We start from the raw sequence: 13,739 nt of genomic DNA, 5'->3' as shown, positions 1-13,739 counted from the left end.
ACTTTCTCGAACCAACGAAGAAGTCCCACGGGACCTTCAGTCCCACTGAAAGTTTGAGGTTTGCAATCCATGAACGTCTTGAACGTGCACACAGGTGGATTGTTTTGGTTTTGGTTCACAGGTTGACCTAAAACAAAAGAAAGTACACACGAATAAGAATCGAGTGAAATGACCGAGGACTATGCTTTGTCTGGTATATATCATACCAGCTTGCTGAGCTGCCAAAGCCTCAGCCACGCGCATGTTAATCAGATCAGTCAACTCTGCTTGAGTCATGACAATGTTGCCATGTCCACCGCTGCGGCCACCTCCACGTCCACCATTACGTTCGACACGTCCGCTCATGATTCTATATAAGAAGAGTGGAAGAGATAAGGATCGCAATCGAGTAGAAGTCAATTATCTCTATGACTTTCATAGATTGAGGAACTCTACTATTACATCAGATAAGGGAACAGAACCCTTTTCACACTTATTAAGCCTCACTGGGACTCACATGCACCCCACATTATTATTATGTGTGCACCCATAATAATAAGGCAATTTGCATGCTTATCTCAGTGCCTTTTAACTCGTGCTAAAAGGTTCCCCACATTCGAATAGCAAAACAAAAGACGTCACAAAACTAGGGATTTCAATAGTCAGAAGGTAGTGTCACACTATCAAGTATTACTTAAACAAGCAGCACATGTAGTCACATCATAACGTCTAGTACGTGGTTTCATGCAAGTCATGGGTGTGTGTATACTAAGTAAGTAATGCATAAAGTAAACAGAGGATGAACCCTGCAATCTGGAGCTGAGTGTCATGGTCGCTTTCGATACCGTTTGGTTATAGTCTGGTTTTATGAAAACATTTTTAAAACATAGTTCACTATAACCAGTGGCTCTGATACCAAACTGTCACACCCCAAAAAATACCACAAGCGGAAACCCCCACGAGGCGTGTGACATACCAGGATCTAGCCACTAATCACATTGAACCATAAGTAAAAGTAAAACTTTCCATTAACGAAGTCTTATAATTCAAACGTTAGTTTAGAAAATCAAACATGTTCAGCGGAAGCATAATAATTTGTTCATTAAGTTTAAAGGAATGTTTAAAACAACAAAACTTCAAGGAGCATTCCAGCTGCCACGACCCATGACCACTCCGGTTTCCCAGACAGCAAGTTTCATGTATGTGTACCTAAGGGCCTGCAAGCATGCAGAAAAGTGTATCAGCAAAAGCTGGCGAGTTCACAGATTGTTTAACCATTTGTTACCAAGTATTGATTTATGTTATGTTGATAATAACTCGATACCGCAGACGGCTCCTTTTTGCCCTTCTCCAATGCTCTATCAAACATTGGTCATGATTTTAAAGTTGTCAGTTCACGCCCGTCCTATCCAGGTGCGTCGTGAGGGTGCCAAACCTAATAGCGCTATCAACTAATAACCACGTTGCCCTACAAGCAACTAGTTCGGTAGTATGATGGGACTTAAGTGATAGAAAGTGAGTGTATTACCCAACATCAACATTTACTGAAAACTGCCTCAAATCCCCTACAAGGATATGGGTTTGTGAAAATCTATTTGTTTGTTTTGCCTGTTTTTTCTATATTTTCTTTTTATTCTTGTTAGTGATTCCATGCGCAACACGCGTGTAGTTATTTCAAAACACATGTAAAGACAGACTAAACAACAAAAGACGTTTCCCGCAACGTGGCGATAGTAAAAAACTTACATGTGAAAAATGATAATCAACCCTTAAATAATATTAACTATTTAAAATTTAAAATTTGATTGATTGTAAGAAATTCTCAAACATTTTTATGAGGTTTTAAAATCTAAAATGATTTAAGATCCGGATTACGTCATAAATTATATAAATATATATACAAAAAATATAGTATAAAAGGTAAATATAACAAAAATTAAGGGGTAAAATTTGTTACCATTTTACAAATTAAATACATAACTAATTAAATTGATAATTTAAATATATGAAAGATGAATTAATAGTGGAAAAACTGTTACCATTTTACAAATTAAATTCCATCGTAATTAATTAAATGAAATTGTTAAATAATTGAATTTTTGTTTGGGAAGTAATACAGCTGGCCTTTGAGATATCTATGAATACAGCTGTACTTTATTGGGATGATATATGAATTTACTATACACACAACAAATTTTATTGGGAAATTGCACAACTCAGAGAAATACATTCACTTCTCTTTATTTGATCTTATCTTCTACACTAAACCTTCTCCCCCAATTTTCCGATCTAAGTCTTTGTGTCTGCGTTTGAAGGCTATGAATATCCATTTTCTAGTGAAAAAATCCATTTTCTAGAGAAAAATTTTCGTCTCCTTCAAAATCTTTCGGTTCATCAACACACCTTACAAATCAGCCATTCAACCTCTACGGTTTGTGTGGCCGGACGCGTGCTCGGAGGTCGCAGATGTCGCCGGAACGATTGCCGCTGAGTAAAAAACCTAAAAGTGGTGATCGGAAAACTATGGTTTGTGTGTTTGTTGATGAAGGCAGCAATGTATAACTGAAGATGGCATTATCTAATAAAAAAAATAACCGGCCCGACCCTTACGTGACGACCCTCCGGCCCGATCGCCTGGCTCGACCTCCGGGTCAACGCTGAAACGAGTTAAAGGGCTGAACCGGCCCGGTGGTGTTTCCGGATCCCGGCCGGACCGGTCCGACCGGCCGGCCCGGTCCGGTTTTAAAAACGTTGCATATATATATAGGTACGTGATCAGGAGAGAACGGTGATATGTGTTAGAACGGTGAGAACAGATCCTGACCGAACACGTGGAAGGGGGCGCTAATTGATATACAAGGGTACGATTGTCCTTTTATACGTTCCCTCCTTATTCGCAGTATAAATCTCTTTCAAATTAAAACTCCTAAGATTTCTTGTTAGTTGTTACCTCCTTTGCAAGCTTTCTCAGATCTATGGTGTCTAACATGGATTCTGTTCGACAAAGTAAAATTCGTTGACGTTTCTATTTTTGTTCCAGCAAATCATGCAACAGATATGACGTTTTGTTCTTTTATGCTTGTTTCATTGTTTTTTTATATTAGTATTTTATAATGTGTTATATGATTTCAATGGCGTTATTCAATTATCCAATTTAATTGCGTTTTAATTAGTAGTTAAACAGTTAATAAGAACTGATAATTGGAGTTCTCAATATTAATTTTAATTGTCGTTTAGGATCTAGTATATATCTTATGTTTTTATGATCATTGGCGTTTTACATCTCTTTGATTCGTTTTGAATGTTATTTAGTAGTATTTGTAAACATCAGCTATTACTATTTGTTAATTTGTGTAAATATCCGTTTTGTTAACTATGGCGTTTTCACTGTTATATTTTTATTAATTATTTATGTTGTTAAGTGTTTTTAATTATTCATCTCATGGCGTTTTCATTATCAAGTCGCATTAGTATTTTTGTTAATCAATAAAGTTTTGGTGTGCGTATTTTGGCATTTTCATCATGGCGTTTTCAAATTATATGTTTATTATGTCTTGTTCATTATTCAATTAATGGCGTTTTAATCTATAATGTTATTACAAGACATTTTCTATTTTTTAATGGCGTTTTTCTGATTTTTCTGTTCCTCATTGTGTTTTCTCAGACGAAGTTGCTTCCTCGAGTCAAAGGCTCTGCCTCAAAACTGGATTACCATTTATCATTCCTGACGTTAGTGAAGAAATAAAGCCCACAATGGACATGGTATTCACAAACCTCGATGATTGTTATTCAATGTATGTTAAGTATGCCAAGGAGTATGGGTTTTCAGTCAGGAAAGGGACTACAAAGACAAACTCTAAAGGTATGTTACATATTAAGTATTACTTGTGTACGAGATCTGGGTTATATATGGACAAGAAGATTGATACGTTGGACACCAATCAAAAGGAGCGATTTGTGCGATCCAACTTTTCAAAGAGGACTGATTGTTGTGCACTGTTAGGTGTAATTTTTTTAGGCTAGATCATGGAAGGTGTATAAGTTTGTCGAGGAGCACAACCATGATCTTGTTGAACGTCCTGATAAGCATTTTCTTCCAACTGAATGACATCTCACTCAGCTCCAGAAGCATGTTATACACAACATGTCTAAGTTGAATTTAGGTCCCGTCAAGGCGTTTAATGTTATGAAGACTTGTTTTGGTGGTTTTGAAGACGTGTGTGCCAGTAAAGTTGAATTTAAGAACTGCAAGAGGCAAATTAACTTGTTTATAGGGGAATATGACACCGATACGGTTGTGAGACATTTGAATGAAAAAAAACATTCCCAGCCTAATTTCACGTACCATTACTTCACAAACGAAGAGAATCATTTGAAGGGACTTTTTTGGTGTGACGATCAAGCCAAACGTAATTACCACGTGTTTGGTGATGTGATTTCGTTTGACGCCACGTATCGTTCCAACAAGTAATATTTTATAATTCAACTTCTTCTGTTTTTTTGGCGTTTTATGAGTTTACATGCAATGACATTTTTATGAGTTTACATGTAATGGAGTTTTATTAGTTTACATGCAATGGCGTTTTTATTATTGTTTCAGTTCTCATGGCGTTTTCATATGCAGATATGCTATGGTGTTTGTACTGTTCACTGGTATAGACAATCATCACTGCAATGTTACATTTGGTGCTGCATTATTGGCGTCGAAAACTGCTGATACATATTTATTGGTTGTTGAGAGTTTTTCTAAAAGTTGTTTGTTCTCAATCAAAAGTTGTTGTCACTGACCAAGATCCAGCAATGAAGAAGGCTATTTATGCTGTATTTGTTGACACGAGGCATTAGTTATGCATGTGGCATGTGATGCATAAACTATCTCTGAAGGTTGGTATGCTTATTTTTACCTTTGGCGTTTTAGGATACAATGCGTTTTAAAATACATGGTGTTCTGTACCTTGTTACTGTTTTTTTAATTAAGTTTTGTCTTTGTGTAATATATATGTTTTTTTATGCATGGCGTTTTCGTGTTATACATAGGTTGGTGTTAGGCTATGCAATTCCACAAATTTCAAAGAACGTATTTGTGGTGTTGTGTGGACGGATATTCTCACACCAGAAGAGTTTGAATCAAAATGGGAAGCGGTTATCGGAGAGTTCAATTTAGTAGATAATGACTGGCTATCTGATATTTTTGCACCCAGGGGATCTTGGATCCCTGCATACTATAGAATGGAAGAGATGTCGGGTCTTATGCGAACGACATCGAGGTCGGAGAGTGAGAATCATTTTTCTGATCAGGTGTGCAATTCGAAAGCTACTCTTGTTGAGTTCATGACTCATTACGAAACTGCAATAGAAGCACAGCGTCACACGCACCAGAAAAATGACCATGAATCTCGATACAAACGACCCCAGTTGAAGAGTAATTACCAATTGTTGGAAGGCCAAGCTGTTGACATATACACAAAAAGTATTTTTTGTGACGTTCAAGCTGAGCTAATTGGAATTGCGGATTGTATAAATCAACGCTACAAAGATCAGCCTAATGGGTTTGTTAAGTTTTACATAAATAACTTCCAGCAGCCTTGTACATCCTTATTTGAGGTAAACAATGGCGTTTTCAGTGAATGGCGTTTTATCATATCCATTGTGTTTTTTTAATTTTTTAGACAAACATTCTGTGCATGGCGTTATAGAGATATTGTTTTTGGCATTTTTTCAGGTAATGTTCCGTAAGTCTGATTGCACATGCAGTTGCTCATGCAAGCGTTTTGAGCAGTTTGGTTTGCTATATAGACATATATTCTATGTTTTGAGAATTATGGACATTAGGGAATTTCCAAAACAATACATTTTGAATAGATGGCGCAAAGAGGCTTCCCCAAACTGCTCTCCCGAATACTCAATTAGTCGTGAATATATGACTGAGCTTGATCCCGATGTGCAAAGTATGATGCGAGATATTATTTTTTCAACGGAATATACTTTGAACCATTTTTCTGGTAATAAAGAGGAGCTATCCTTATACAAGGATCATGTTCAATCTTATATGAAGAAGGTTCAAGATATGCAGATTGTTGCTCCTCCGGCTAGTACTAGGGATAGATTTGCTGAGATAACCGGTCAATATAAAACGACGAGAATCTGATAAGAGTCCCTGTTGGGTATAAATCCAAAGGTTCTGGTTCTCGAAAGCGCCTGAAATCTAAACAGGAGATAGCAGTCGAGAAAAAGAAATCAAAGTCGAAACCCGGGGCCAAAGAAAGACATTGTCAGAACTGCAAAGGCTATGGACACTACGCATCGACATGCAAACAGGCCGTAATTAAAAGAAGATCGACAAGGTTTTCGAGAGCTAGTGAAGAGTAGTTTGGCGTTTTGTATTTTTCATTCTTACAGAGCACACACAGATGGTCTTCGAGAGCCAGTGAAGAGTAGTTTGGCGTTTTGTATTTTTCACTCTTACATAACACAGACAGATCTCAGTTTGGCGTTTTACATCATTATTTATACATCATTTTTTCCATCTTTTTTTTGACCTATTTGTTCATAACATGCTACTTCGAAGTTACATAACAAACGATATAAGATCGGACAAGCAAATCAAACGCCAAAAAAAAAAAACAACGCCACTAAATAAAACTACCATAAATCTCTAATTTGGTCATGCTAAACTCAATAATGTTTTGCTAAACGAGATGGACAACAATGTTAATCCTCAGTCAAGAAAGATGTCTAACAATGTTATCCATCCCGTTGAGCTAAACTTTATTGAGAACAAAATTGAATCTCCATGAAATGACGTTTTTGAAATTTTGTGGTTTTTGTATGTTTTGGCGTTTATATTGAGGATCTTGCCCATTATATCGAGTGAAAGTTTACTGACAAAATAGTGTATCTCAATGAAACATGGATTGGAATCTTTGATATTTGGGTTTTTTGGCGTTTCTAAGATGAATGGTATAGAGGAAAATATGGCGTTTGGGTTTTTGGTGTGGTTTTTAGTAGGTCTGAGAGGTTGTTTATATAGGAAGTTTTTGGCGCGTATTTTAGGCGCGATTTTTATTATAGTAAATTCTAGTAATTAAGTTCTGTCGTTTCAATACTGTTTGCTCAGCTTTATCGGTTAAAAACAAAGTTTGGCGTTTTATATCTAATGGCGTTTAGATTAGGATGAAGTGTGCTATGTGGGTTAAGGCGAGATTTTAGTAGCGTTTTATTTATGAGTTTGGCGTTTTGTGTAGAGAAGTCAAAATACCCTTTTATCCTTAATGAAGCGCGCCACACTAATAAAAGTGATGTTATTTACGAAAATGCCACCGCGTCATCTAATTCATAGATTGTTTTGATCTGACGATCCATAAGTGTTCTCTCCGTTCTCACACTTTCCACCGTTTTCTCTAAATCCTGACCCTATATATATGTATATAGGAGAAGGATCCGTTAGGAATCACCCTTTATTGCGAGAACCGCGAGAACCAATGTGAACACAAACAAAAATACCTAAAAATAGCTTAAAAACACACAATTGTTTTTAATATTTATATCAAAAAATCGCTACTTTTAGTAGCAAAAAAAATTTGTTATTAAAAGTAGCGATATTTATGTAAAAAATTTAAAAAAAAATTTTTGTGTGGTTTTTTGTTTTTTGTTTTTTTTTTTTGAATTTTTTAGGTTTCTTGGGGTTTAGTTTTTAGCATTTTAGCTTAGGGGGGGGGGGAGGGGGGGGGGGGTTTAGGTTTTTGGGGGGTGGGAAAGGGGGTTTAGGTTTTTTTTTTTTTTTTTTTTTTTTTTTTTTTTTTTTGAACAAGTTCTTTTGGTTTTTTCATTTGTTCTTACGGTTCAAGTGAGAAGAACTTTTTTGTAAGAAGAAAAAAGAAGAAGTTTCAACCAATAAGAATGCTTCATTTTACTTCATTTAATATTTGCATTTAATTTCAATATAAAGGTATATTGGTAAAGTTACATAAATCATTAATTTGTATTCTTCCCCTTTAATAACTAACTAAATTAAATAAGTAACTCTTTTTCAAAATATATATACTTTTTCCAAATTAAAAAAAACAACTTAATTTAAAATGTAGAATAAATTACTAGTTGTGTAGGATAAATTACGAGCTGTGTATGATATATTTCGAGGTGTGTAGGATAAATTTCGATCGTGTAGGATAAAATTCTATAATGCGTAGGGTATATGTAGGAAAATTTTGATATGTGTAGGTTTTGTAGATTATATGTAGGATAATTAATGATTAGTTGACTAATTAATTAAAGAGAGAAAAATTAATGATATGTGTTATAAATGAAATAGTATTTTACTAATACGTCCTTTCTTCTTTTTCTTCTCACATTAAATTTCTTCTCAAATGAACCTTCCCCTATATATATATATATATATATATATAGGGTCGGGATGTGGAGAAAACGGTAGAAAGTGTGAGAACGGTGAGAACGCTTATGGATCGTCCGATTAAAACAATCTATGGACTAGATTGGCGCGGTGGTGTTTTCGTAAATAACATCAATTTTATTACGTGGACGCGCCTCATTAAGGGTAAAAGCGTCTTTACACCTCTATACCAAAACGCCATAATGATGAATAAAACTCCAATACGGACTAAATCACATCGCTACATAAACAAAAAACATCCAAGACATAAAAACACATCCCCAGAACCTGAAATGCCATATTTTCTACTATATACCATTCAACTTACAAACGCTAAAATCCCCAAAACATCAAACACAACTACTCAAAAGACGCCATATTTGCTACTATATACCATTCATCTTAGAAAACGCCAAAACACTCAAACATCAAAAGATTCCAAAAGATCGACGGTTCTTTCAGATACACTATTTCCCCAGTAAAACGCCAAAAAATGCGAAATATCGTTTTTTGTATATTCAAAATATTGTTCTACGCCAAAGTGTCGGATAACGCATTCTTCCATGAGGTGCTGTGACTCAAATAACATTTTGCTGCATGAGATGGACAAATCATAAACAAAAAGATGCTGGGGTCAGACTTATGTCATTTTCTGTATTTTGTTCTTGATGAATATTTTAATGGTATGAAAAGACGAATGACACTACTGAGTTGTTTGAAGATACATATTAAAAAAAAAAACTCATGTCATTTTGTCTTTCCAAATGGCCACAAAAACACAAGCATGGCTAAGCCAAACCACCAGCGAACATGATTCAAAGAAGAAAGAGACTTATGACAGTGAAGATTTGGAAGATGAATTGTTTTTATTTTTATTTTTTCAATTTTCTTTTTCTGTTGTTTGTTATGTATTTTTCAACTTAGAATAAAAAAATACATTATCTTAATTAAACGCCAAACAACCATAACGCATATGAAAAACGCCATAAATGGAGTAAAAACGCCACAAACTCCCAAACTATAATGAAAGTAATTTGCAGAAGTATTGATTAAAAAAAGCTAAAATGGAAAAAAAATACGCCAAAAACTACTTAAACCCATTCAAAAACGCCAAACCAGAAAAGTTGAACAAAAAAACAGTAAAAGTACACAGTAAACTGAAAAGACGGCTACTTTATTAATATCATTTATTATAAATAAAATCCCGCCTAAACTACGCGCCAAAAACATCCTATAAAGAGAGACTTCTCTGCACAAACAACTTATCACAAAACTAGAAACAAACGCCATATTCCCTAGAAACCATTCACTTTAAAAACGCCAAAAAATACTTGAAAAAGCCACAGATGCAGAACCTCGATTCTGCTATATTGAGTATTGATCTGAATGAAGTTTAACTGAATGGATTCTTCTCTGAGTTGGGTATCTCTATAATCTTTTGCTGAATGAGATGGACAAATATTCAAGACAAAGAGACTGATGACACTGATATGACATCATGTCACTTTGTTCTTGATGGGTATATGGATGGCATGAAGGGATCAATACATTAGATCAGGCGTTGGTCTTCAACATGTCATCAAACAAGTATATATCCACCCACCATAAAGGATGCCACAAAAAATAAGCATCTTCTAAAGACGGTCGTTATGTAGGAAAATAAGGATCTAGATAAGTCATTCAGAAACAGGTTCAAAACGCCAAAAAGGTTAAAGTAGAAGCGGCTGATGACAGTGAAGATTTGAATGAGAAATTAGATTATAATTTTTATTTTTTTTCATTTTCTATTGTTTGTTATGTAATTCTTTGTTGTTTATCATCTAATTCTCTGCTATTTTAAAGAAAATTGAGTATAAAACGCCAAAAACTACAAACACCAAAATGCCTGATAGTTTCAAAAACTGTGAGAACGAATGCTAGCAAAGTACGAGGTTACTATATAAAACGCCAAAAACGCAAAAAAAGTATTACTGGAAAAATCAACACTAATTGACAGATGAAAATTAAAAGAAAACAGTAAAATAAAGAGATGGTATTATTTATCGCCTAAAACATTATAGTTCTATTAATGCCATTATATGGAAATTGAAAATTAATTATCTTTTCAAAACGCCATAATTGCCTGTCACATTATAGGCTTGTATCCTAAATGGCAAAACACTTGATATAATAAAATCAATAAAATTACTGATGTTTTTTACATTAAAAGCCTGCATCCTGATCTAAAAATCAATAAAAACGCCAAAACAAACTTAAAATGCCAAAATATTTACTATAATTCTGATCTAAAAACAATAAAAACGTCGCGTATTTAATAAACGCCAAAAAATGAAAAGATGAAGGGACACGCGTTAGTAAAAAAGAAATATAAAAAGACAAAAAAGCCCCTCCGCCTTTCTCTAAGCGGCGTGACACGTGTTAGGCAAGGAAGCGTTCTCACCGTTCTCAAACTTTTAAGCGTTTTCTCCTGACCCCGTTTCTATATATATATATATATATATATATATATATATATATATATATATATACACATACATATATATAGGGTCAGGATTTAGAGAAAACGGTGAAAAGTGTGAGAACGGAGAGAACAGTTATGGATCGTCAGATCAAAACAATTTATGGACTAGATGACGCGGTGGCGTTTTCGTAAATAACATCACTTTTATTAGTGTGGCGCGCTTCATTAAGGGTAAAAAAGTCTTTTGACTTCTCTACACAAAACGCCATCTCATGAATAAAACGCCATTTAATTACCGCCTTAACCTACATAGCACACACCATCCTAATCTTACCGCCATTAGATATAAAATGCCAAACTTGTTTTAAACGATAAAGCTGAACAAACAGTTACTGAAACGATGGGATTTTATTACTAGCATTTATTATAATAAAATCCCGCCTAATACAACCGCCAAAAAACATCCTATATATACAACATCTCAGCCCTTCCATTAAACACACAAAACCCCAAACGCCGTATTTAATATATACCATTCGTCTTAGAAACGCCAAAAAACCCAAACATCAAATATCCCCTAAAACAAAACGTTTCTTTAAAATTCAGTTTGGTTGTCGGTAAGGTTTCACTCAATGTAATGGACAAAATCCTTAAGTGAGGATGTTGTCCATTTCATTGAGTAAAATCTTATTGACTTTATCCTCAACTTCCATCCAATTTATAACGCCAAAACATACAAAAACATTATTGAGTTTTGTTCTCAATAAAGTTTAGCTGTATGAGGTGGACAACATTGTTAGACATCTTTCTTAACTAAGGATTAACAATGTTGTCCATCTCATACAGCAAAACATTATTGAGTTTAGCATGACCAAATTTAGAGATCTAAGGTACTTTTATTTAGTGGCGTTCTTTTTCTCAGTAAAACGCCAAAAAGTTAAAAAAATCAAACATCGTTCCTTGGATATTCAATATTGTTCTACGCGAAGTTTCGCCGAATGGATTGTTAGCTGAGGGATGTAACTCAATAACATTTTGCTGCATGAGATGGACAGATCTTCAAGAAAAAGAGGCTGATGTCACACTTTGTGCTTCCAAACGGCGACAAAAAAACTACTTTAAACAAAAAAAAAAAACAAAATGAATCATACGAAAGTCGAAACAGCCAGTTAAGAGTTAAGATGATTCAAAAAAGAAGAAAGACACTGGTGACAGTGAAGATTTGGAAGATCAATTGTTTATATATTTTTTTATAATTTTCTTTTTCAGTTGATTATTATATAATAACAACGCCATATATAATAAAAATGCCACAATGACAAATGTTTGTAAAAACGCCATCATGCCATTAACACCCCAAAACTACCAAACTATAATAAAATAACTTTGAACAAATATTATAAAAAACTCAAAAAAAATGTATAAAAATCAAGGTACACGAAAAAATAGAACAAAAGTGCCATCTTTATATAAAACCTCATTAAAAATAAAAAACGCCAAAATCTCGAAAAGGTAACTAGAAACAGTAACTAAACGTTGCGCGCGATATAATTAGGTGGGGTTTTAGAATGAACACTAGTGTATTTATAAACTTTGCGAACAAATCCCGGCCATTGATTTACATCATTAAATCGTAAAATACACTAATGTATTTTCATCATCAAATCTTAACCAAATCTTAACCATTGGTTTACACTTGTGTATTGAGAATCAACGGTCATGATTAGTTCACACAATTCACTATTACGGGGGTTGTTCACAAATGAACCTAACCCTATATATCTATACTACTTTAATAAACATATATGAAGGACAAGATGGTAATTCAACAAGGTGTTGAAAAAACACTTAATGCACAATGTACAAGTGTTAAGGCACAAGAAAACACAAAACCATTTACCCTTTACACGGATCTACATCTGCCGTCCATTTTTTTACTTTTTCACACGGATCTACATCTGGACCGTCCATTTGACTTCACACGGATCACCAATTGCTTTCTCTCTCATTCCTCACACATCTCACAAAACAACATCAGATATTCTCTCTCTCTTCTCTCTCTCTCTCGGCGATCTAGGGTTTCATGAGAGTATGAGGATGAGCTTGGTAAGACGATGCGACGGTGCGACGGTGTTGAGGACCTAACCATCGCCTCCAACAATGGTGGCTAGGGTTTCTTACAGATCTGACGTATAATTTTCGGAGAGTTTTGGTAAATTGGCGACCATACATACGATATCAGGTGAGTTCTGGTTTCGATCGTTTAATTTCCGGCCATATGAGTTTTGCTTTACGACTTTGCTTTTTGTTCTAAGCAAGTGTACGTCTCTTCTCTAGCCTTTCTCAAGATGCTTAAACACAGTAAGTGCCAAATAATAGGGCTTCATTATGTTAAATTGTTCTTTTCATACTTTTGTATACGTTGGATTACAGTTGTAAAGTGCACAAGTATAATGTCTTATCCATGAATATTAGACATGTTTGAGGGGTACACCAAAAAGAAGCTCATTGTTACCAAGAACCAGGTACTATTCTTGAACATATGTGTTTTATTGTTTTATATAATTTATCAGATGTTTGGATCTTTAATTATCTTTATATGAAGAGTTATACTGGTTTATTCCATATTTTTTATATAGAGTTTGGGTGTTTTTGAATAGATCTTTAAATCAAACAAGACCATTCATTTGATAATTTTGTATATCTTTTTGGGTTCTTGATATAGCTGGTAGTGCATATGGGAAGGAAATCGATATTTGGAGTGCAGGGGTAATGTTGTATATTCTATTAAGCGGTGTGCCTCCATGTAGGGATTGGATGTTAGTTTGAATTTGGGTTCCTCTTCGTTGGCTGATGGTTCGAAATGGACGGATTGGATCGTGGCGGTCATTATAAACAGCCGAAAGTTAA

At 34.7% G+C, this 13,739-nt stretch overlaps 1 protein-coding gene and 1 long non-coding RNA gene across 2 annotated transcripts; both read left to right on the top strand.

Annotated features, from left to right (window-relative positions):
* The first annotated feature begins 2,176 nt into the window (after positions 1 to 2,176).
* On the top strand, positions 2,177 to 6,480 carry LOC110913444 (protein FAR1-RELATED SEQUENCE 1-like). Its single transcript, XM_035983726.1, has 5 exons — positions 2,177 to 2,840; positions 3,644 to 4,446; positions 4,604 to 4,863; positions 5,017 to 5,583; positions 5,702 to 6,480. Exons 3-5 carry the CDS (start codon positions 4,831 to 4,833, stop codon positions 6,125 to 6,127), a joined length of 1,026 nt encoding a protein of 341 aa, XP_035839619.1. The 5' UTR covers positions 2,177 to 2,840; positions 3,644 to 4,446; positions 4,604 to 4,830; the 3' UTR covers positions 6,128 to 6,480.
* A 6,421-nt stretch (positions 6,481 to 12,901) lies between these two features.
* Positions 12,902 to 13,739, top strand: LOC110911049. Its single transcript, XR_002576697.2, has 3 exons — positions 12,902 to 13,071; positions 13,263 to 13,354; positions 13,640 to 13,739. It is a non-coding gene; the product is annotated as an uncharacterized LOC110911049 (long non-coding RNA).

This window comes from Helianthus annuus, chromosome 15, assembly GCF_002127325.2.
Source record: "Helianthus annuus cultivar XRQ/B chromosome 15, HanXRQr2.0-SUNRISE, whole genome shotgun sequence".
In the NCBI taxonomy this organism is placed as follows: domain Eukaryota; kingdom Viridiplantae; phylum Streptophyta; class Magnoliopsida; order Asterales; family Asteraceae; genus Helianthus; species Helianthus annuus.
This window is presented reverse-complemented; position numbering and strand designations above follow the sequence as displayed.